Source organism: Dermacentor andersoni, chromosome 4, assembly GCF_023375885.2.
Source record: "Dermacentor andersoni chromosome 4, qqDerAnde1_hic_scaffold, whole genome shotgun sequence".
Taxonomy (NCBI): Eukaryota; Metazoa; Arthropoda; class Arachnida; order Ixodida; family Ixodidae; genus Dermacentor; species Dermacentor andersoni.
The window spans coordinates 51,536,200-51,560,192 of record NC_092817.1 but is presented as its reverse complement, the minus strand read 5'-3'; the positions used below and the strand labels follow the sequence as shown (position 1 = coordinate 51,560,192).

Genomic DNA, 23,993 nt, shown 5'->3' with positions numbered 1-23,993 from the left:
GCTGCCAGAGGCGCTTTTCAAGCGAGTAACCTGTGATTGTTTTCTTTAAGAATCCTGGCAGCGAGCGGCAAGCAGACCGCTGGTAAACGGGCCACCTCAGTATCGCAACGTCCTGCCATGTTTTGCCATACCTTCTGCCGGTTAGCCTATCGACCATGTGTTCAAGCTGCTGGCACTTAGGCGATGTTATATTGGGTCGATGTGTGCTATGTATAAGAAGCTAGCCCGCTAACGTGAACGTTTAGTGTTTGTCGGATGAGGTAGGGCCAACCTGAACCACTCGATTGTAGCCAGAGGAGGTGTAATCAGCTACAGGGGAACAGCACGAAAAGACGGAAGGGCAAATAGGGTAACAAGCACCAGCGCTGACTGACCGCTGAATTCTTTATCAAGAAAGGAACACGCATATATACCTAAAGAAAACAAAAGTACATCACAGCGCATGACAAGAAGAATGAGGCACCGATTAAGTAAGTTTCCCCAGAATTACTTCACAATCATCTTTGGTTTGATTTGAAGATTATCCTTTAACAGGATGCACTATAGAATTTGCTACACCATCATAGGAAGTCTCTGACCAGCACATGATGGCGTGCACCAACCCCGCGCTTTCTTTAAATCGTCTCTACGCTGCAAGTTTACTGGCCAGTTCCCTTGTCAAGCTCAGGGCGCATGATCAGGGCATGCACGTGTGGATCCTTTTCGTGTGTACCTAAACATAGCTTGTTTCCAAGTAGTGTCGCACTGGAGTGATAGCTATATACGAGTCCGGCTCTGGCGCCCGAGAAGTGAGGAGACGACGGTCCGACTATACAGGCTTAGGAAGATGCGCACGTTCGAACAATCGCGCCACTGAATGGCTTACGCCAGTTTATATCCATTCATTCTATAGCGTTCCATTGGCGCTTCATTGGACGGAGTGCAGCAGGCTAATAACAGACAAAAGATTCCCAAAATTAAGCGTTGATCATACCTGAATCAGAGCTCTTGCTACTGCTAGGAACGTCAGTGTGATCGGGCTTGTCGTGGACGATCCTGAAGTGATATCTGGCACTGGTAAAAAGAAAGTTTAGGTGTTTTCTTTTAGACTGGCTGCCTAAATATGCGCGTGCATGCAAAACGCGAGGCATGCGCGTGCACGATCACCAGAGAACCTTGAAGTACTCAATAGCTAAAGGTAGGGTATGTAAAATGCGGAGCCAGGGCCGCAGGAATTGTATTGGACTGGAAGGCGGGTTGTGGTATCACTAAATTACTAACTTATTTTCGCCATTTTGTCGCCTGCTCTGTCTTCGATACCATGGAGATTATCAAGCATGTTATCAAATGTAATTTCCAATTTAGCCTGCAGTACCATTATTTTCTCTTTAGTTTGCTTCCGAGTACTATATAGGCTGAAAGCACACGCATGTGCTTTCGCTTTCTACTGTGAGATCACGAGCATAGTAGGTTTATGCTTCATCATCGCGCTATAGAAGACGCCCGAATCGCGTTCATCGTCTTTTGAAAAGCATGCACGTTTTTCAATGGGAGTTTCAGTCTACCTATTGGATGACTTCACTGCACGAGACGCGTTTGAGAAGTACATGACTAGGGATACAGGACAAGTGAGACTCACTCCATGGTTTCCATTTGGCTGACCACTAGCTGCAGGAATGCGCAGAAGACCACACCCGTCGAGAAAAGAAGCGACCGTCGGGGCGCCATGCTCGGTCCCGCGCTGACGATATCTGGAAGCTTTCTGGAAGCCCGACGCCCCGGACTCCAAGAGCTTATCTTGCGGGATGAACGCGGAACCGTGACCGCAGATGTCGGCCGAACGAGGCGATCTGTCACGCGGCACGCTCTGTGCGTGCACTTACGGATTTCTTTGTCTTCACTTCTCACTCATAATTCGTTTTTCCTTTTTTTGTGGACTTTCTTCTTTCGCTTTTGCCGTCTGTCAAGCGAGGCGCATGCTGATATCTTTACTGTACTTCTTAGTTTTCATTCGTTATGCGTTATTAAATATTCGTTATTATTAGTTTAACTCAGTTTTTATCTATCCGGTAAGGGGCTGCCACGTACCAGCGACATGCGAGTCGGAATATATGTCGTAGAATGCGAAACTTATTCGGACTTTGGAGTCATCGGATGACAACAACAGGTCATTTGACGTGCTTCTCAGGCACGAACAAAGGAATTATTAATTCGCTGTACCACATGGTGCCATTGTAGCTCAGTTTATTAGTTAATAATCCAATTTAGGATGCGTATGTTTGGGTACTCACTTCTTCTGCTGTGTACTGGAGCTTTGTGTGCTTACGTATTTTACGCTAGGACATGCATACAGCTGTTATCGCGCTTTGTCCGCCCACGCTTTTCTTATTTCCTTTATTATAAGGGTATTGCATATGATTGATCATATCATAATCACTGCATCATATCGTCACTATTACCCACACTTAAAATTTCACCTTCAGACCTAGTTGGTCTATAGATTAGAGCCCCGGTGCAGAGCTATAAACACCTTCAGATTCCGGTGATTGTCAGGCTGCTTGTACTGCACCCGTCTTTTCATTTAATATACTGCGGCAGTACGCGAACGCATCGAATTGTGAGATAGGTAGCACTTATTTAGCAAGCAGTTGATATGCGTAGCTTTGAACAGCATTTCGCTCCTGGAGGTAATGCGCTCCTTTCGATAGCGTGTGGCGCTTCTCTTGCGCACACGAATGAACTATAATAATAATAATAATAATAATAATAATAATAATAATAATAATAATAATAATAATAATAATAATAATAATAATAATAATAATAATAAATACGTCATTAGATTTCTTATGTTTGTGTATCAACAATAAAAAAGGTGAGCATAGGCCGATCCCGGTGATAGTAAAATACTGGGCCGACCCGCGGTGGAGGTGAAGCAGGCTGCAAGCATTCGGCCCCTAATAATAATAACAAATAAATAATCATAAATAAATCAAATAAATAAAGATGCATTGTTTCTAGTCGAGCAGGAGGCATTACCATATACGCAAAGGACAATATGTATGTACAACCATACACCCACACACCCTTGCCGTACAAGCGGAAGACGGAATTGTGATATACACTGTGTATATATCTCCAGTCACATCCGAATGTGATATGTAGAAGTTCATGACCACGCACTTTGCATGGGTTAGCCGTGATGACACTATCAATGTGATCATCGTTGGAGACTTCAATGTGGTGGTGGTGGTAAACTTTATTGAAAGGGGAAGGGGGAGGTGGCTGAGGGATCGGGCTCAAGTAAGGCCCTAGGCCTGCTTGGCCTTGTCCGCCCAGTCCACCAGTTCAAGCTGTCGGTCGACGTCCCCGGAACTGAGCCAGGTTGTCCAGTCAGTCTCGCTGCTGACGGGGGGATGAGAAAACAATCAAGAAATAGTTCACTCAGTTTGTGCTAGAAGTGTTTGGTTTGAAGTGCCCTACCAACCCAAGTCACTTGAGTGCTCAACAACGGATGTGTATAGATTTAATTTTAGCCAAGCATCTGTACAAGGTTGTGATCGAACCAATCAGTGTATATCACGATAATCACAGTGCTATCGTCACTACCATTGCCGAATGATGAAAATAAATACACCTACCCTTCTCTAACCCAGTGCGGTGCGTTACAGCTTCGCTGGTCATCCACCTTTAGAAGTGCTACCCAGCGCCAGTTTGTACGTCCTGCGAATTAGAACGTTGAGTTTTCGCTTTTCTTTGTTGTGCAGCCCCGGGTAAGGGGTGTATTACGTCACTCTGCTTATCACCAGCACCTGTATCAGTCGCAGCGTGCGCTGCCCTTTCAGTCATGCGTGCTTCCTGCTCACCACTCTCCGGACCAGGCGAGCGAACTGCGTGACCGTCAGCCGGAGCATTTAGACCGTCGCGGAGACTGCCTCGTCTTTTTGCAGGACGAGACTGAGGACTATAATGTTGTAGACTTTGGGTATCTTGGTTCAGTTATATATATATATATATATATATATATATATATATATATATATATATAGAGAGAGAGAGAGAGAGAGAGAGAGAGATAGAGAGAGAACAACTTTAGTGAAAATGCCTGCAGAGTCGGCTAGGCTCCCTCCACGCAAGGAGGACAAGCTTTTACCGCCACGCGGCCACTACGTCAGTCTCGTGCATTGCGCTCCTCGAGGTCTTGGTTCCTCGCTACTTCCGCGGGTCCGAGAGGGCCGCCGCCCCCTTCCTGGGGATGCTGCCCCCCGTCTCCACGGTTTCGCGCGGTCGCTGCCTCTCTAGAGCTGCCGAGACGGCTGGAGAAGCGCTACGGCTGGTTTCGGCATCTCCTGAGGAGGTTGGCCCCTCGTACTTCTACTCAGTATCAGGAGAACCCGACTTGCACACCCGACTTCTCAGGTGCGCATGCCCACCTGAGATGCGAACTCTCTTTCACTAAAGTACGCAGCCTCTCAGGTACTGCGGCTGGTTCAAGGAACGGATTCACTCCTTTGAGATAAAAGTGGGCTATGCGCCACCTTGACATGCACGAAAAGAAGCCGCATCTGTGACGAACGCGCAAGGCCCGATGCCAACAGTGTGCCAAGGCCCTATAATGACGCCGTATGTGTCAGCGTCCTAATAGATGGTTGATTGATGGTAACCGACGGTCTGTAGATGCCGCGCTTCCTTGAAACACACCGCAGCACACTGCTAGGCCTCTGCATGACCTCTTTGTGGACGTTGCCGGCACGACGGAAGTGTCGAAGTACGATAAACACTCACACATCAAGCCGTCAGCAATCCTAATTGGCTGCACTTGCAACACAGAGGGAGGTGGGGAGGAATGGTTCCGGCGCCAAAAGCACCTCGAACGGAGATGGGGTAAGTGAGCCAATTAGACGTGCATGCTGCGCGACCCGCTTTATCTTTTCCGGATGGCGCGTGCAGGAAGCTAAGCACTTCCTCTCTTTAAGCGCCATAATTATTTCTTGACATAGTGGGCGCGCAGTCCACTGTCTGTAAGTACGTTTTATCTACGGCTGGTTTTAGGAATAACAGCCTCGTCAGATCCGGGGGATGAAAAGTGGACAATCCAATATACAATAGTATATCTATTAAATAATGCACTCTGGACCAATGCCGTAATGTACTGCAGCACTTTGCAAGATTAATAGAACAGGGACCGCATTCACAAGCAGCTCTTACGCCAGAATACTTTGCGACAACAAATTCTATACAAGGACAAAGGACAACAACAAATAAATATACAAGGACATAAAAATGAAGGGATGGAAAGTTAAACAATGCAGCAAACAAAGCTAAAATCAGACGGCAGATTTGTGACGCTTCAGAGCTCTAATATAGCTTTTGAATCGCATACCATAGCATATACATGAACGATGAAGGACTCATTGTCATTTTATGTTGAAGGTATTTATTTGCGCGCTGCTCTGGATTTCAACTCCCGGTCATGAGAATATGTGTGTGATGATAGGTGATGCGATGAAACGTCGTTACGCGCATGGCACATACTTTACAACTACAAACACACACACAGGTATTTATGCAGTCCCAAATAAGCATATAGTCTTTAAAGAAAATGGACTGAGGAAGTTAGTTCGAGCCATCACTCTGATGTTTTCAAATGAAGACGAAGAAGCGCCTGTATGACCTGCATACACAGTACACGCATGCGGGGCGCCTAGTTGCTCAACTCTCCCCAGTTCCACCGGGTGCGCGCCTTCACAGTCCAGTGGCGATCACGACGCCGGCCATCGGCTGCTGCTCTTGAAGCCAAAATTAATCCTCTGCCAACAGTCTCGTACGTCAGTGCGGCACTACGAGTGCCACAAGAAGAGCCAGAATGGTCCAACCGCCACACGCCCGCAGTGGTTCCTGGGATGCACTCGTCAGTCCGCTGAGCCGTGCTAGTACCTTCTCGCGCCTCGACGACTTGATCAGCCTGCAAGTTCCGTTTGCCGGCACGGGCTCGACTTCGTTCATCCTCAGTCCGTCCAGCGGAGGCGGACCAACGCAGAGGCTCGAATTGATCACCGCGGATCCTTCGTAGACGACACCGCCGCTGCCACCAGTTTTACGCATCCACAGCCACGACGCATTGCACGAGCACAGAAACGAGTTATTCGCGAACTGTACGGCCGGTCCTGACGGCAGCGCGCCCTCTTTCACGGTCCGGATGATGTTTCGGGAGAACGTGACGTTCTTCGCCGAAGACAGGTGTGCCAGCGCTCCGGGGCCGGCCAGGTCGATTCGATTGTCCTCGAAGATGACGTTCGTCGCGTTGGCGCCTCCCAGCAGGAGCAGGCTCCCGCGCTCTCGGAGCTCGGTGAACGTGGAGTCTCGAATGACGACCTCGGTGGCGTTGGTGGCCGACAGGGGGGCCCCGCTCACGTTGCCGAAGGAGCAGTTCGACACCTCGACCTTGCTCACCGAGTCGAACACGAGTGAACCGTTCTGCGCCTGGCCCACGAGCGTGTTGGAGAGCCGGAACGATTTGCCCTTAGCAAACAGCAGCGCCATGGAGTGGACCTGCACGGGATGGTTCGCAGGCCAGGCTCACGTTATAAGGTTAATTACCAGAGTATTCACGGTTGCTGGCTATTTCTATAAGCGCAGAAACCAACTGCCGCTTCCATATATGAAGACCATTGAAGTGCACCAAATGCGACGTTATCAACATCGACACTAACGCTAGGGAAAAACGAGCAATCCACTGGGTTTTGCAATGCGACACGCAATGCTTTATGTTCACATATTTATAAATGACGCAGAGTTGCGTGGTCCAAAACGTCAAAGCTGAACGTATATGTTCCTGGGTTAGTATCTGCGCACAGCAGGAGCTCTCGCAAAAAATGATTGACTCTGGCTCCTTGCTAAACAACGTTTCTTGCGAAACTTGTGACTGTTGCCACGCCGGATCAAGTGAAGTCAAAACTAAAACTGTCTTTTATTGAGGACGTTTATTGAGCATGTCGTGTGTGCGATGAGTTGTACCTTTAATCGACATCTCAATAATATTGTGAGTGATATAAAAATGGCCACAAAACACCAAATCCTCAATCGACATGCATTTTGCTTGTTTCTCTTGGTTTGTGTCAAGATGGTCTGAACCGCTTAAAAATAGTGCCGAATCTGTTGGCCGGCGTTCGTGTTCCGTGTACTTTCCTTGTCCTTCGAACAACAGTGAGCGCTGCACGAACTTCACCATGAATATAATTGTTTGCTTTGCTTTTTATTAAGTGTGAAATTAACATTGCTATTCTTAATACTCTTAAAACTTCGGATGGTTCTATTGCACTAATAATACACAGCCTTCTTTTTCTTCGCCTTCTGCCACATTTTGAGAGCAGGAAAGCAATGTAAACAGCATGCTTGCAATTCATTTCCTGTTTTTGTTGTTTTATCTTTTTTTGTACTATGTTTATTGCCGAAGATTATCCGCCTGTCACTGAGCTTGCCAACAGAACACAGATTTCCCTATTTAATCTGCCAACTTAAGCATATGTTTGAGTCCAATGCAACACGTATGTAAGTTTAAATGTGCCCGTTACTGAACGTGCTTATACATGAATTTTCCAACTTACACCTCGCTAAGTTTGAAGATCAATAAAATATTGGACGTCGAGCACCCCCTTTTCTTTTTCTTTAAAGAACTTTTAAAATGTTTAAATAAGGCAGAGAAAGATTGGACATAAATACATAACTATCTGCGCACCATTTTTTTTCCTTGCTGTCCACGGCATCGCTACGTATCTGGCCTGCGCATATGTATACACTAACCTGTCCCAGGCGCGAATTGCGGATGGCGAGCTGCTGGACGTCCGTGAATCCTGCCAACGCTGCAGGCGGAAGCTCGGCCATGGTCACGTTGTCCATCTCCAGCAGTTCGGTGCCGCGTAGGCCGTGCAGAGCCAGGTGCTCCAGAGTGAGGTTGCGCACGTCTCGAAGCCGCATGGTGCGCACCCCGGACACCTTCTCGAAGGCCATCGAGCGAACCACCAGCTGGTCGATGTCACTCAGCGTGAACTGCACGCCACGACAAATCGAGTTGGGGTTTGTTGCCACGCGCTATATAGTTAAGTCAGTGTGGCGTATCTGGTGGTGGTTCGACTGAATGAGAACTATGCCATACAGCTTACTTTTGCGTACTATGTACACCTATGAGCTGCTGCATTAGGAATTACGCGACTATACGTTTTTACTGCAGCTTGCTGCACGAGGCTGCAGGATGTTGCTACGTTGCCCTCCACCCGCCATGGTAACTCAGTGGATATGGGGTGGTCTGGTGCCGAGCACGAGGTAATGGGTTTGATTCCCGACCGTGCCGGCCGCATTTTGATGGGGCGATATATGCAGAGCACCCCAAGCGGTAAAAAAAAAAAAAATTCCGGATCCAGCGCACTGTGGGAATCGATATAAGCGAAGCTTTGTATGCTGTCTGCTTTGATTGATGATAATTGTGGTTAATGTTAGCGGTTAATGTGTAATTTATTCAGAGTTTAGTCCGATACGAGAGTGGCGAGCTGATGTTGCGCGTTACTTTGCATGCACCACTGCTGTTTGTCTGCGTAGTCCAGAGAACACACAGGGGAGACGTATCTGCTTGAGGCGTTGTTGTGCATCATTGTTCACAATCTCTGAGAGGGTTGAGCATTATCATTGCCTCACATGGCACATCGCACCGTGACAGAAACGTTACACTTTGATTGAAATATGAGGCTGTACGTAATTCAATTAATTATTGCAATACAACGCTTCGCTGCGTACTGAAGACGCTCCTGTTCCGCGCGACGCTTCTTTCGGGCCTGGGTGTCTTCGATGCTGTGAGCACGCTTTGGAGCCATTTTGCTGGCGCGTGGTTACGCGCTACTTCTGCATACGTGGCCAGCACGCTGTTGAGACGCCAGCTCCAAGCGCTCTATTCAGGCTATGGGCGATTGTAATGTTTACGCTATCACAGCCCAGCACGCGACCTCCACAGCCCAGCGCCTGCATTTCTGTCGCGTAGGAAATCAAGCACAGCACGTGCCATACGCACAAAGTGTGAAACGCTACAGCGGCTGAGCCGCCCAGGATGCGCGGAGGCGAGCGCCATCTGGTGGTGTTGCAAGAAATTCAGCAGCGCGTGCGAGCAAGACCACACCAGCAGTAGCGCCCGGAAAGTCGGCAGAAGAGGCAAAGAAAGCTTTGCTTTAAAATATTCCTGAGCCTTTGACTACGACGCCACTCATAGCTCAAGAGTCCATTTTTGGACGTTAGACTCCGTGATATAGTTAATCACCCTTCTTCAAAATTATCCGCTAAGATGAGATTGCCAACAGAATTAAAGCTTTATGTTCTCCACTGCGCATCGCGTACCTGTGCATCAAATATGTTGGACGGAGATGAATGAAATATTCGTTCGTCTGGAAAGATTCCTCGTACTGGAGCAACGGACTCCGCGCTGGCTCAGTCATGTTAAACGCTTCAGTTTCCATGTGCTCCCTACATTCCTTTCACTTTTTCGATTTTGAGCTACGCCATATCACTTTTACGGGCACCTCCTAAGTAGTTTGCCGGAATAAGAAAAAAAGTATGCAGATAAAGCTTTCAATAACGAAGAGGTTACATATATACGAGCATGCAGACCTCTTCGAGTGACAGAGTGGCCACCAGGTACGGCGGCACGAGCACGACTCCGCAGTGCCTCACGCTGATGTGCTCCACGTCCGGCTCGAACAGCGCGAACAGGTCGAGCGCCTCGTCTCCCCGCGGGCATGCGCAATCCACGCGCTCCTCGATGCAGCTGCACAGCTCCAGGTTCGGGCACGAGAAAGCACCGCTCGACGCGGCCGCCGCGCCAATGGTCCACGCAGCCGCGGCGATCACTAAGGGCGCCCACATCTTCGAAGCACGATCTCCGTCGAGTCTCGGTGGCGCGTGTGCTGACTTCCCGAGTTGTTTGTCGACTACGCAGGCATGCGGGGGGACCGGACGCGGCGTTCCCCAACCGAGCCGCTGAGATCGTTAAATTCGCACCGCCCGCGCCGGCGTTGAAAAGACCCCTTGCCCTTCCGGAACTGCTCGGCTGTTCAAGGGCTCGAAGTCGGGGCTGTCTTAGCTCACGCATAGATCAGATCGGATAATTGTAACGAAACAGCTATAAGGCCTATGGGGGAAAGGGCATGGAACTAAGATGGAGCTAAGTATGGCTGTCGATAGAAGCCTCGCACTCGTGTGCTGTATGCAACTGTCAAACGACGTACCTCAGCAGCCCCTTCGGACGCGTACGTTCGCCTTCCCATACTGCTCGCGCGCCGTCCGACATAGTACGTCGTTTTGTGGCTTGTTGCCTACTATATATATATATATATATATATATATATATATATATATATATATATATATATATATATATATATATATATTACTCGAGGAAACAAAGTCACGATCGTTGCAATGGCCGGGGGAAACCACAGTTCCCAGCAGAAATTCAGGAAGAGGGGTGGGTGAAGGGGCTCTATAGTCATACAGGGCGTATAAAACGCAGTATTTATAAAATAAACTGCGCTCTGTGGATCTAAAGAATTTTACTTGCTGGTAATCGCGACGGCAGCATGCAAGATTCCAGAGGATTTGGGATCAAGTATACGCGGGGACAAGGGTACTTAGAGATCGCAGGGAGACGCCTTCGGCTTGCAATGGACTTCAATGATGATGATCATGATGATGATACGCGCGGCGCTATGTCGATCACGGCGCAATGCAAGACGTGTGATTGTCTCATTTAATTCTACCGTAGACTAGATAAGGTCCTTGGCCACGATTCTTGAGTAATCGCTTTCGGGCGACACTTTCAACTTCGCGCTATGTCACATGCTGTATGACCCCTCACCATAGAGCAACGGGCAACCCGTCAATTAACAGACTCAGCCAATCAACGCACATGGAATGTGATGCGCCCGAAAGTGATCACTGAAGTGAACCTCCACAGGTTCCATTGCAAAGGGGCACATGCCCTCCGGCCCTGAGGACCGACACCCTTTTTACTATAAAGTAAAAACCAAATAAGGCCTTGGTGTCGTAGTGGCAAAGCAATTACACTCAGAATCTCTTGTGGGGATTATCTAAATGATGCGTAAGCATTCGCTACTAATCACCTCCTGTTTCGTCGTCGTATGCTGCTGCCTTTGCCATAATTGCGAGAAACGTGTCTAAAGGATCGTGAAACGGAGAAGCACAGTTACAACACCGAAATTTTACCTGAGACCAGCATGAGACGACGAAGAAGAGGCGAGTAAATGTTCACTCATGTTATAGATAACTCCCAGTGGATGTGGACGTGGGATGAAATGACGAGAGCGATCATGTAGATGAAGCAAATGTATACAATCTTTATTACTACACTGTCCCTTGTTTGGTTCTTCTTGTTGCGCTTGTTCTTTAGCTTCAAAATGGATGATGGTGTCTTTGGATGATGCCGCTACTTCGTGGAAGATGAGCAAGCTTGCCGATGCGCGCTGTAGTACGTGACGCAATTGAACAGAGTCTTGTTTGGTAGACCTCGTACAGTCGTGGTCGGTGACGCTGCGTCCTCTCGATGCGAACCATTATCGACCGTGATCAACGATACCCCGGCGGCGGCCCGTATGGCTTCGGGCTCTATCTTAAAAGCGGTATACGATAGGAACAGAGTGCGTCATCATCATCATCAGCCTGATTACGCCCACTGCAGGGCAAAGGCCTCTCCCATACTCCTCCAACTACCCCGGTCATGTACTAATTGTGGCCATGTTGATCCTCCAAACTTCCTAATCTCATCTGCCCACCTAACTTTCTGTCGCCCCCTGCTACGCTTCCCTTCCCTCGGAATCCAGTCGGTAACCCTTAATGACCATCGGTTATCTTCCCTCCTCATTACATGTCCTGCCCATGCCCATTTCTTTTTCTTGATTTCAACTAAGATGTCAGAGTGCGTAGAGTGCTGATAACTTCGTGTGCGCTGTGTTCTCACCGCTTGTGTTTGTGTTGAAGCGAGAGGCAGCACGAAGGTGATTTCGCTCGCTACCGTGGTTCCTATCTTAAAAGCGATCCTCTTACGTGACGGAGGGAGGGACGAACGAACGAACGGACGGACGGACGGACGGACAGGTTTCCTCGTTGGGTAGGCATAGAAATGCTCACACAGTTAAAAGAAATGTTTGTGTAGGCGAAACGAGCCCCGGCTCCTGCCCCCACTGAAAATACACTTCTGGAGGCCCTGACTCTAGGTGGTAAAGTTTAATACGAAACGTCCCAACAACGGTACCCCTCATAGCTGTCCCCTCCCCCCTCCACCAACGTGTACGAACACTTTTCCGTCGTGGCGGAAACGTGCACGGAGGAAAAATAAAAGAAAAAAATAAAGAAATACGTGGATCCCACGCACTGTGGGAATCGACGCAAGCGAAGCTTTCTGTGCTGTTTGCTTTGATTGACAATAATTAGCGGCTATGTTGACGGCGAATGTTTACTTTCATCAGCGTATAGTGGGAGATGAGAGAGAGAGATGAGTTGATGGTAAATATTACCGTATACGTGCACCCCTGTAGTTTCTCTTCGTAGTACACAGAACAGACAGCAAGACGTGTTTGCTTGAAGCGTTGTTCTGCGCTACTGTTCATAACCTCGAGAAGGTTAGTATTGTCATTGCCTCGCACGGCACGTCGCATCGTGGCAGAAGTGTTAAACTTTACTTGAATTATATGGGACTGTACGTGCCAAAAGCACAATCAGGTTACGAGGCACGCCGCAGTGACAGACTACGCATTAATTTTGACCCCTAGGGTTCTCTAACGAGCCCTTAAGCAAATACGCGAGCATTCTTGTATTTCGCCACCGTCGAAATGTGGCTGTCGCGGTCGGGATCGAACCAGCGACATCGAGCCATTACCGCCAAGGTACCATGGCGGGCACAGAAGCGTTGAAGTGCGACGCCTAGACTCTACGGTGCTACGGTGTCGTTTAGACGCCACGGTGCTTTAATGCGGCTTTGAGTCTGCACGCCATACGTCAGTTGCCCGCTTGATAAATATGCAGGGTGTTTATTTTTCAGAAATAGCAGAAACGGTAAATAGCAGGTACGGTACTTACATTGAACTTCAATTTATCCACTTTGTGCGCTACTGCTGTCGTGTTATAGTGGTAGCTAGTGTGCCTCGGGGGCACGCGCATCGAGGCACCCTTAAAGCTTTAGGCAACCTGAAAGCCCCTAAATAAAAAACAAAAGGACCGCCATATGCATCCTTTGAAGATTGCCGCTGTCCTCTTCGGGTGTGGTTCAGAGCGTGTATATACATGAAAGGAGCGTGGCAGAGGGGAAAGGCAACGCGAGAAACTCATTTGGACCTTAGCACCACATTGAAAGTGCACAATGCCCTCTGGAGCTCCCTGGGCGTTAGCCACAGTTGCCTGATTGACGGCCATATTTATCCGTGACCCCCCGCAAAAGCATTGCTTAAACTGCAGCGCTTGCCTTTCTACTAACGTACAACTGTCTACAGGGAAATTATATAGAATGGTAGGAAGGAGGGCGGAGAGGAGGCAAATAATGGGAAGAACTAGGGTGCCTGAATGTAAAACCCACAAAATAAAAATAAAAAGTAGCGCCATCCTTTGAAGATTGCCGTCGTCCTCCTCCCCTGCGCTTTCCCTCGACGCTCGGCCCTCCCATTGGCCGAACGCCGTCGCGTGCTCTCGCGCACTTATGCTTGCTTGTTTTTTTGCTTCCTCCGCCATCGCGGTGCGAAACATTGCGAGCGGCTGTAGTCGGATAGCACCCGCTCCTGGTACAGGCGGCTGCCCTCCATGAAACGCTGCTTCCTGCAGCTAACGGCAGGCGACAAAACAAGTTTACGCTTACCGACGCGGCAGAAGCTTGCATCCCCATAAGCGCAAGTAAATTTGCCTTCTTTTTTTTTTTCTTAAAAGCCAGGCAATTAACTGTGCCAAGGGTGCTACTAAACGAAGTCGACGCCAAAATGCGACCGTTCTGCAAAATATGACCAAGAACAGTGCAGGAGTGAGCGCAAAATCTTTTTTATAACGCGCGCAGCGAAATATTCAGGACCCCGTACACTCTTGAGCAACGTACTCAGGCATCACGTTTCGCGCCTCCTTTGAGCTTTTGTAGCCTACAGTTCCGTGTTCGGGATGCCGCGTTGCTGTGCCTTCGGATGCAGCACAAGTGAAAGGGACGGCAAGCGACTATTCCGTATTCCATCTGCCAAGCGAGACGACCATCGATGGTCACCTGCTCTGGAGTACTAAGACAGCGAGACCCTGTCATTTTCAACGGCACCGACGAGCACGACGTCGAAGACTGGCTCACTTCGTATGAGCGGGTAAGCGCCCACGATAAGTGGGATGATGGCGCCAAATTCGGCATCGTCAACTTTTACCTGGCGGGTGTGGCTCAGCTGTGGTTCCGCAACCACGAAGCTGATATTGCCAACTGGTTATTCTTTAAAACGAGCTTCGCGGAAGTCTACGGCCGACCCGCTGTTCGCAAGCTCCACGCAGAACAGCGCTTACGCGGTGGCGCCCAGCAATTCGGCGAGAATTTCACGTCCTACCTTGAGGATATCGTCGACCTCTGCCGTCGCATCAACCCTGCAATCGAAGCCGATAAAATCAGACACATTATGAAGGGGATTAAAGACGACGCCTTCCAAATGCTCATTGCTAAACATCCCCAAACTGTCACGGACGTCGTTCAGCACTGCCAGAGCTACGACGAGTTGCGGAAACAGCGCATTTCTACAAGCCTCCCGAGCTCTGACACGGCCAACATGTCAGCATTAACTGTCGTTTCTACTGACACCACAATGTTAATGCAACAAATACCCCTTTCAGTCACGTTGTACACGTTCGTGGACGCGAGTTACTTTTACTATTACAGTGCTGTGGTTACAAGGAATAGACAACGAACATTAAGCTTTGCGTAAATTGAACATTCAGCTTCCCTAAAGTACACCCATTTCACTTCTGAGTGAAATTTATCCCTTCAGGCGACCGCTTTGGTGAAGGCACTATTGTTGAATTCCAATGGCAGATCCAGATCAAGTTTTTCTGCTCTGTATGGAGCAATCCTATTCCAATGGCAGAGTGGGAGCGTGAGCTGTGTGTTCCAATGGCAGATTGGGACCAGCCGCTGATCCCGGATTGCTCCGTGGAGCAAAAATATTTGCTCCGCCAAAATCGGCAGATTTGACCGGAAGTCCTCGTGACGTATTTCCTTCACCCGCCTCTGCTTCCTGTCACGGTCGCCTGTTTCCGGTGGCGGGCAGCTATGGACGACATGGGAAACGTGGACGCCGCTTCGCGCCGTGCGATTTTGTTCGCGCTCCTAGACAGCTCCGCTCAGACAGTACAATTTCCAAGTCGACTGGTGATTCTTCTGACACGGACAGTGAAATGGGGTGGTGGGTTGCGCTTCCAAGCGCTTGTTCCTCTCTCTATCCTAGCGCCCTCTCGCTTGATTTTCGTGTACTAAGTGCCCCCGCGGGAGCGCACGCATTCCCTTCGCAGATATGGTGTGCGCACATGAGAGCGATCTCAGTCGGAGCGACGCGCTCCGTTCGTGATCCGGCCGAGCGCTCGCGATCTACCATTGGAATTCAACAATATATGTGTATGACCGGACGTTTGAAGTGGGGCGTTGCAATGATTGTGCCCAATAATTAACCCGTGAATGCAATTCGCGCGGGTGATTCAATATTTTTGATGAAGAAACGTAGCATGACTGACAGTACCATAAATGAATATTAAATTATTATGTAATAATGGCGGCTCTCGATAAAATGCGCAGAGTCATTCTCATCCCACCTTGACTTGTTTTCTATGGAGTCTCCAGCACCTTGGCATAAAATTACGTGAATTTCACACATATATCAACAGTCGAACGTAATTCGTGACTGAAGCGGATATATAGCAGTTTGTCCGAGGAAAAGTGGCCCGACAATTGTCCCTTGTTCCCTGCGTCTCGGACTCCGCGCAGGCGCTTGCCCCGACGTTACGGCAAGTCGTAGAGGAGCAAATGTCTGAGGCGCTACCAACCTCCTACCAGCATCCGCCTGTTCCCGCTCCTCTGACCTATGCTGAAGTCGCACGCAGGCAGTCAGCAGCAATGCCACGCGGCACGGATCCTGGTCGACCAGCAAATACCTTCTACGCTGCGACTGCGCCTGTCCGCCCGAACCCGCCACCTTTTCGCCGTCCCGCACCGCCGTCGCCTAATCCTTGGCGCACCCCGGACAACAGGCCTATCTGCTACTTCTGTTGTCTACCTGGCCATGTCGCACGTTTCTGTCGTTGCCGTGACTTCCGTCCTAGTGCAGGCGAAGAAAATCAAGGCCACTTACGTCCTGAGCCATCACACCCGATCTCCTCCCACACAACGATGGACACCTGCTCACCGACTCGACGTGGCTACGACATGCGTCGGTCGCCCTCACCACATCGCCGTTCACTTTCCCGTATGGTTCATCGCCTCCACCCGTTCAAGCGGAAAATTAGCCATCGCAGCTCCGGAGGCAAGGACTGATGAATGTGGTGTTTTGTGGCGCAAGGGCCAAATACAGCCACAGAGCGCCAGGTATGAATAACGAGAGGTAGCTGTTACGTGTCTGTAAAGAGGCCTAAAAACAATCGCTGTAAAGTACATAAAGCCTATATGAGATAAAATTATGCCAATGTTTAATGAGCTGTACAATGGACATGAAAATACATTGTGAAATAACGATGCTATAGTAAAATGCGTCATAAATAGACATTTGCAAGAAGCACTACTGCCTTACAGAGCCCTTGAGATGCAAGGGCCTGGAGGCATATGCTATACAAAACTACTATTACAGCACCGTCATCTGGAAAGAGGACGTGCTATGAATTTATGGGGCTAAAGACATGCAAGACGACATCATTAAAAAATCCTAGAACTGCTTTGGTGTTAAAGAACGGTTCTGCACCAAGAAACATTGCAGGATGGAGAGGGGTGTGCTGGCGGTATACAAGAGGAAAATGTTTCTTTCTCTCAGCTTCGGCTTCCCGACGCTCCAGGAGGACGTGGAGGACGGTCAGCCTCTCACTACATCTACCACAGGTTGGAGGCTCATTTCCAATCAGTGAAAAATTATGGGTGTCATAGGTGAGTCCTATCCTTAGTCGACAGAATAGAACATCAGTTCGTCGTGTTTTCGTTTTCGGGGGCCAGAGACCTAACTACAGCTTAATCATGTGATGCTTATTCTTTGTTTCCACCTCCACAAGCGTTGCCAGTGGCTTCGCAGTTTCTTTCGTAAGAAATGGTTCAGATCTGTGACAGGGACAGCAGCCGTAGGAATACCTAGCGATGTGAGTGATGTAGCCATTTGTTCAGCTAGTACATGACCCTCGATGCCTCTATGGCCAGGTACCCAGCATATAATGACACGCACTGGTTAGATATATACGCTCTACAGAGAACGGAATAGAGCTCAGTAAGTAACGGGTTTTTGTATTTACAGAGTGATTCAAGGCTTTTACGACGCTTAAGGAGTCTGTAAATATAATTGTTTTTTGAAGTTTTGATTTCCTTATGTGCCTTACAGCCGACAATAGTGCATGGGCCTCAGCCGTAAATATACTTGTTTCGAGGTGCAGTACACCGGATTCTGAGGATAGACCAACGGCTGCATAAACACCCCGGCATGCGACTTAGTCTGTGTAAAACTCTGTGCTCGAGTACTTGTACTGGAGTTCTAGGAAATGCATTTTGACATGTGCCTCTCGCGCATGTTTAGTGACCTCTGTAAAGGATGTGTCACACTCTACAGCTGCCACTGCCAGGGCGGTAACAGTTTCGCTGGAGCCATAGGACAATGTTCAGGCACTGGAACATCCATTTCCTCACTAAGGTTTCTCGCACGCAAAGAGAACGGCTTTCTCGCTGCAGGTCGGTTATAGAAGAGAGTCGCAATGGTCATATCGTTTATACATGAATAACAGGGAAGTTCGCGGTTTGAATTTATTTTCAGGAAATATGTAAAACTGCTATGTGATCTCTGAAGATGGAGTGACCATACATTTGCTTCTGCATAAAGGCTTTGTACGGGGCTTGTCCTGAAGGCTCCGGTCGCGAGGCGGATTCCTAAATGATGGACAGGATCCAACATCTTTAAAGCATTTGGTTTAGCGGACTGATACACTATCCTATCACCTGATATCCTATCCTATCCTATCCTATCCTGATACACTATCCTTAATATCGTGTTTGTAAAACTGAGCGCAACATAACCATGAACGTTCACCAACTAGCCCCCTTCATTGCTTTACAGGCACGAATGTTGCAATTAAACGCAACGCGAACATGCGGCACTTAGGAAAGTGAAAAACTAACGAAGCCGCAAACAAGTGGCAGCATATGAGATTAGTTATGAGCGAGGCATTGCTCACTTACCTCATAGAGCCGGGACCATTGCGCTGGGTTGAAATTAGCCCGGCTGATTCTTTGAAGCCAGTCCTGCATTCCTCCGTGCCGCGCGTCTCACTTGGCAGATAGAATAGTGGGCGCTTGCCGTCCCTTTCACTTGTGCTGCACCCGAAGGCACAGCAACGCGGCATCGCGAGCACGGAACTATACGCTACAAAAGCACAAAGGAGGCGCGAAACGTGGTGCCTGCGTACGTCGCTCAAGAGTGTACAGGGTCCAGAATATTTCGCTGGGCGCATTATAAAAAAGATTTTGCGCTCACCCCTGCACTGTTCTTGGTCAAATTTTGCTGAACGGTCGCATTTTGGCGTCGACTTCGTTCAGTATAAACCTTGGCACAGTTAAATGCCTGGTTTTAAGGAAGAAAAAATTCAAATTTGCCTGCGCTTATGGGGATGCAAGCTGCTGCCGCGTCGGCGCAAGCATGAACTTGTTTCGTCGCCTGCCGTCAGCTGCAGGAAGCAGCGTTTCATGGAGGGCAGTCGCCTGTACCAGGAGCGGGCGCTATCCGAGTACAGCCGTTCGCAATGTTTCGCACCGCGATGGCGGAGGAAGCAAAAAACAAGCAAGAAAAAAAAAGTTCAGCCAATGGGAGGGCCGAGCGAGGGAAAGCGAAGGGGAGGAGAACGATGGCAATCTTCAAAGGTTGGCGCTAATTTTTATTTTTATTTAGGGGTTTTACAGTCAGGCACCCTAGTTCTTCTCTTTCTCTGCCTCCTCTCCACCCTCCTCCCTATCATTCTATATACTTTCCCTCTGAACGGTTAGTAGAGTGGTAAGTGCTGAAGTTTCAGCAATGCTTTTGCAGGGCGTCGCGGATAGTTACAGCCGTCAATGAGGCTATTGTGGGGATGCCCAGGGAGCTCCAGAGGGCATTGTGCACATTCAATGCGGTGCAAAGGTTCAAACGAGTTTGTCGCGTCGCCTTTCCTCTCTGCCACGCTCCTGCCATGTAGATACGCGCTCTGAACCACACCCGACGCGGCGTGCAAGACAGCAACAGCAGTGGGTAAGTCGAAGGAAGAGGCAAAGAAAGCTTCGCTTTAAAAAATAACAGGGGAGCATGATGTCAGTCAGCTAGCTTCTGCAAGGGCAAGGCAACCTTCTCTGACACCGCCTTTCCCTTGCCTCGGGGCCTATCTGTGCATTGGCTCTTGGGAAGTACGTAGGCCCTCCAAGGTTGCCGAACATTGCAAGGCATTGCTTGTTTCATGATAGCTTTTGGTGATGCCTTCATCGTGAACGGCCCTCGCGGCCTTGCCATCTGCTGTATACCCTCCCCCATACTCTCAGCGGCTAGAAATAACCACTCACCACGCAGTGAGGGCCTAGCTATTTCCCGTAAACCTTTCCTTCATATTTGACGTTACCTCCTAGCCTCTTACCTTCCTCTGTGGAAATGTGGCATTCAAGATGATGTACTGTCAGCGTCAAATGAAACATAAACAGCAGAGCGCGTGGCCCAAGCATAAGTGCAGGTATAGTGCACGCCGTCCAGTCATTACTATGGACAGGCACGCACATCCAGTGTGACCGCACTGTGCATCCCCCTATAGTGAGGTATTTTCGCTGCTGTTCTGTCAAATGGCCCAATAAATGGGCCAAGAAGGTTAAAGAAATATTGCTGTAGTGGAAGCTCCCATAGCTTCTCACCAGGAAAGGTGAAGCCAGTGCTTGCCCATCTTTCACCTGAAATAGAGCTTGTCAGGTGATCTCCACTTACAGATTAAGTGATTTGGCTCTGTTATTTTAATGCTAGGCTGATTAGAAAATAAAAGCTGGTTGTTCCCAATGAAAATAATAATTTCTTGTGAATATTGATGACGTTCTTCCTAATATAATATGCCAGGATAGTCAGATATCACATTAAAACGAGTAACACAGAGATACATGTAGATAAGTATCTGTCTGGTAAAATCAACCGTGATTAACCAAGGAGGTTGATTAACTTGCGGGAAGTGTGCAAAAAGCACTTCTTCACCATTTTTTGTTGTTTACTCAAAGTTTTATTTTGCTCCTCCTCTACGGCTTCACCTTTGGGACATTGTTCCCGCTCCAGCAGTTTTTCCTCCTTGAAACGGCCAAACGCGCTCAACACGCCCACGCCGACGACCATCGCGGCTGCCAGTTATATGGCGCTGCGCAAGTTTTCCTAATTAAAGAATGAATGTGGCACACAAGAGGCAAACTGCTGCATGAGCAAATCTATCTCTAATGACGACGGTGCAAACTGCACCATGTGCACTACTGTTCGTGTTACATTTGATGCCGATAGCACTTATGGTTTCAGCGAACTGTGCAACAATACTCGCCATAAACTGCAACATTTTAGCTTCTGTTCTCTTTTATTTTTATTTTCTCCCTTTTGAATGTAAGAATCAGAACAGAAGCAGAAATATCTCAATATAGGTGGACCGTGCACAGTGGCGTAGCTAGGCCGTCTGGCACCCGGGGCCGATAGCGCTTCTGTCACCACCCCCCCCCCCGGGTGTAGTCGAGAAAGGCGAGGATATCGGCAATTTTCTGGTGTTTTCAGATGTATACGACACCCACCCACCCCTACTGGCTCCATGCACCCGGGGCCCACGGCCCCCCCCGTTGCTACGCTACTGATTGTGCAGTATGGCCAAACCTGATGTACACACTTGTCAATGGTGATTACTGGACAGCACGCACTATACCTTTCTCTGTGACTATACTGATAATAATGCTAGGGCCACGTGCTCCGCTGTTCACATTTCATTTGACGCTGGTAGTGCAAATTAACGCACACCACTCGATCGGGCTGAGTGAGAGTCAAGGACACTAAAGTTACCCCCAACTGAGCATAAAAGTAAGCTGCAAATTTCTTAAACACCCTTAGGCCCACTAATATGAGTATTAACTCCAAGAATACACCTTTAACATACTATAAATGCTTTCAACACTCTTAAAAATGTTTACGCCCTTTAGAGCTTATCTCGTCCCACAACAATAATAGTCATCTGCCTTGCTTGCGTTTCCTTTCTTGAAAGCTCAGCGTTTGCTACTTTCCTGTTGAGAATGCTGTGCCATGCCAATAACACACAAGCCGTTCATGACTTGGAAATACAGGACTCGCAGCATTAAAGAAAGGAAATGCGGGCAAGGCAGATGACGACTATCGTTGTGGGACAGGATATGACCCAAAGGGTGTAAACCCAAAGAGTGAAAGTATACTGAAAAGAGAGTGATTGCTGTGTCTAGCTGTAAAGTGCCGAAGCAAGCAGCCTGAAGATGGCAAAGCCTAGGAGGAAGTATACTACAGTAAACCCAGGCAGTATGCACACTTAGGCCGTGGATTATATTTAAACTCATTCGAAATCTTTGCATTTAGAAAGGTTTCGTGGACAGTGTATACAACCAAACAGTGAAGGGTAAAGAACAGTGAGCCGCGAGCATGCTTACAAGCATTTGTGTGCTTTTTCACAAGCCAAAAAATTAGTTTACTGATCTGAGAGAAAGGTGTATTTTAGTATAACAAAGATTAAACTGGACGTCACTTAACATTACCAAATATCTTCTTCTCCAGTGAGACATCTGGATCTCATGACTGTGCACTTCGGTCCTCAGCTGATCACTTTCAGCCCACTTTATTTCACTAAAGCGGTTGACTGACAGGATTCCCATTGCCCCAGCGAGGTGTGGCGCCGGGTCAGCAAGGCCTCATATGTATTTCTTAATCGCACAGGAGTTAATGCTTGGCGAACACTGGAGGTGTTTAAATAATGAAATGCCCAAACTGAATCAAATGTGAATACTCAAGAAAAATGACCTTCGAACATTGAATTGAATATTGAATATTTTCAGAAACAAAGTGAAATATAAATTTTCAGTGGATCAAGTCCGAGTGGTAAAAAAATGAACCTTATTTGCCATTGACCTGTGCATGTAATGCAGTTCGCAACTGGACATACGGCCAATTGAGAGTAGAGAGGCAACTGCTTTCAGTATCTGGCACACCATGACAATGACAATAATAATTTTAAAAAATGACCAACACATCACCGTGCAGATGCATGTAAGGTGTTGTGTTCACTGAAGGAGGGAAGTGTAATATTACAGCACTGCACACTATTTTAACCGTACGCAAATATGGTTAGACTGGAGTGATAAGTTAATTATATTTATTTATTTATTCATTCATTTATTTATTTAACAATACCGCTAATCTCACGTGAGATCATAGTAGAGAGAGGACATACATGAGTACAGTGTAAAAGAGACATAAGACAGGTATGTGAAACACAATGCAATACAGTGTTACAATACTTATGCATTAAGTCAGCTGTGACAAATATAAAGAGCTTAATTACATCGAACACAGTATCAAAAGTAAGCAAAACAAAATTAAGTCAACAGAATGAAAGATAGCAGAATTCTTTAGATGCAAGTACAAAATCATAATACAGAGAACATATTACAGTTCAAAAATGTAGCAAGTAAGATGTAAAATTAGTGATGAACAGCTAGGCGCATATTATTTCCTGGACCAACACTAGAAAAATTTTCTAAAGTTGGAGTGCTGATGAGTGAATGGTCCAGTTGGTTCCAGTCTGATTGCATGATTAAAATAAGAGTATTTAAAACAGTTTGATTTGTGCCTGTGTTCAACAATGGTATGAGGATGTTTAAGAGGTGTAGGTCTCGTATGTGATAAAGAGATAACTTTAGATGTGTCATTGTTTATTTCGCCATAGATTAATTGATGCAAATACTTCAGTCGGGGTAGTTTACCTCGATTTTGTAAAGTTAGCATACCAGCTTGTTTAGTGAACAAGTTGGTGAGTCAGTTAGCTTGTATTCATGCAGCAGAGGGTGCTAAGAATCTCTGGATCCGGACAGGCCACCAATGGAAACTGACCCTGCCAACCTTTAACACTCGAACCCTCTCGAGTGAGGCTAGCTTAGCAGGATTCGTTGAGGAATTATCAGACAGTTTGAGATATCTTTGGCCTTAGTGAGATTAGAAGAACTGGTGAGGTTTATACATTGCTGAGTAACGGACATGTCCTCTGCTATAGAGGTCTCCTAGATAAGAAGCAATACGGGGTAGGATTCGTAATCTATATGGACATAGCGGGCAACATTGACGAATTCTACAGCATTAATGAGAGGGTAGCTGTAGTCGTAATCAAACTTAATAAGAGGTATCGATTAAAGGTAGTGCAAGCCTAAGCTTCAACATCCAGTCACGATGATGAGGAAGTAGATCAGTTTTATGAAGATGTTGAATTAGCGATGAGAAAAGTGCAAACTCAATATGCTGTAGTAATGGGCGACTTCAATGCAAAAGTGGGGAAAAAGCAGGATGGTGAACAAGCAATTAGCAACTACGGCATTGATTCTAGGAATGCTAGAAGAGAGATGCTGGTAGAATTCGCAGAAAGGGATAAGCTTTGAATAATGAACACCTTTTTCAGGAAGCGTAGCAACAGAAAGTAGACCTGGAAAAGCCCTAATGGTGAAACAAGAAATGAAATTGAAT

General features: G+C 47.7%; 1 protein-coding gene across 2 annotated transcripts; it reads right to left on the bottom strand.

The window, feature by feature from the left end:
• Positions 1 to 5,315: 5,315 nt before the first annotated feature.
• On the bottom strand, positions 5,316 to 18,531 carry LOC126537154 (uncharacterized). 2 transcript variants are annotated; one of them, XM_050184319.3, is made up of 3 exons: positions 9,631 to 9,931; positions 7,783 to 8,028; positions 5,316 to 6,531 (listed from the first exon to the last, which is right to left on the bottom strand). In XM_050184319.3, the coding sequence occupies exons 1-3, from the start codon at positions 9,883 to 9,885 to the stop codon at positions 5,809 to 5,811; spliced, it is 1,224 nt and encodes a 407-aa protein (XP_050040276.2). In that variant the 5' UTR covers positions 9,886 to 9,931; the 3' UTR covers positions 5,316 to 5,808. The 2 variants fall into 2 exon arrangements, with proteins under 2 accessions (XP_050040276.2, XP_054929723.2); XM_055073748.2 differs by lacking the exon at positions 9,631 to 9,931 and adding an exon at positions 18,455 to 18,531 and having other exon boundaries at positions 5,317 to 6,531.
• Positions 18,532 to 23,993: the final 5,462 nt, after the last annotated feature.

Coding starts and splice junctions, on each gene's coding strand:
- LOC126537154 (XM_050184319.3), bottom strand. CDS start 9,885: ATGTGGGCGCCCTTAGTGATCGCCGCGGCTGCGTGGACCATTGGCGCG. Junction 8,029..9,630: donor CCACTCTGTCACTCGAAGAG/GTCTGCATGCTC, acceptor CGTGGCGTGCAG/TTCACGCTGAGTGACATCGA. Junction 6,532..7,782: donor GCAATTCGCGCCTGGGACAG/GTTAGTGTATAC, acceptor CATCCCGTGCAG/GTCCACTCCATGGCGCTGCT.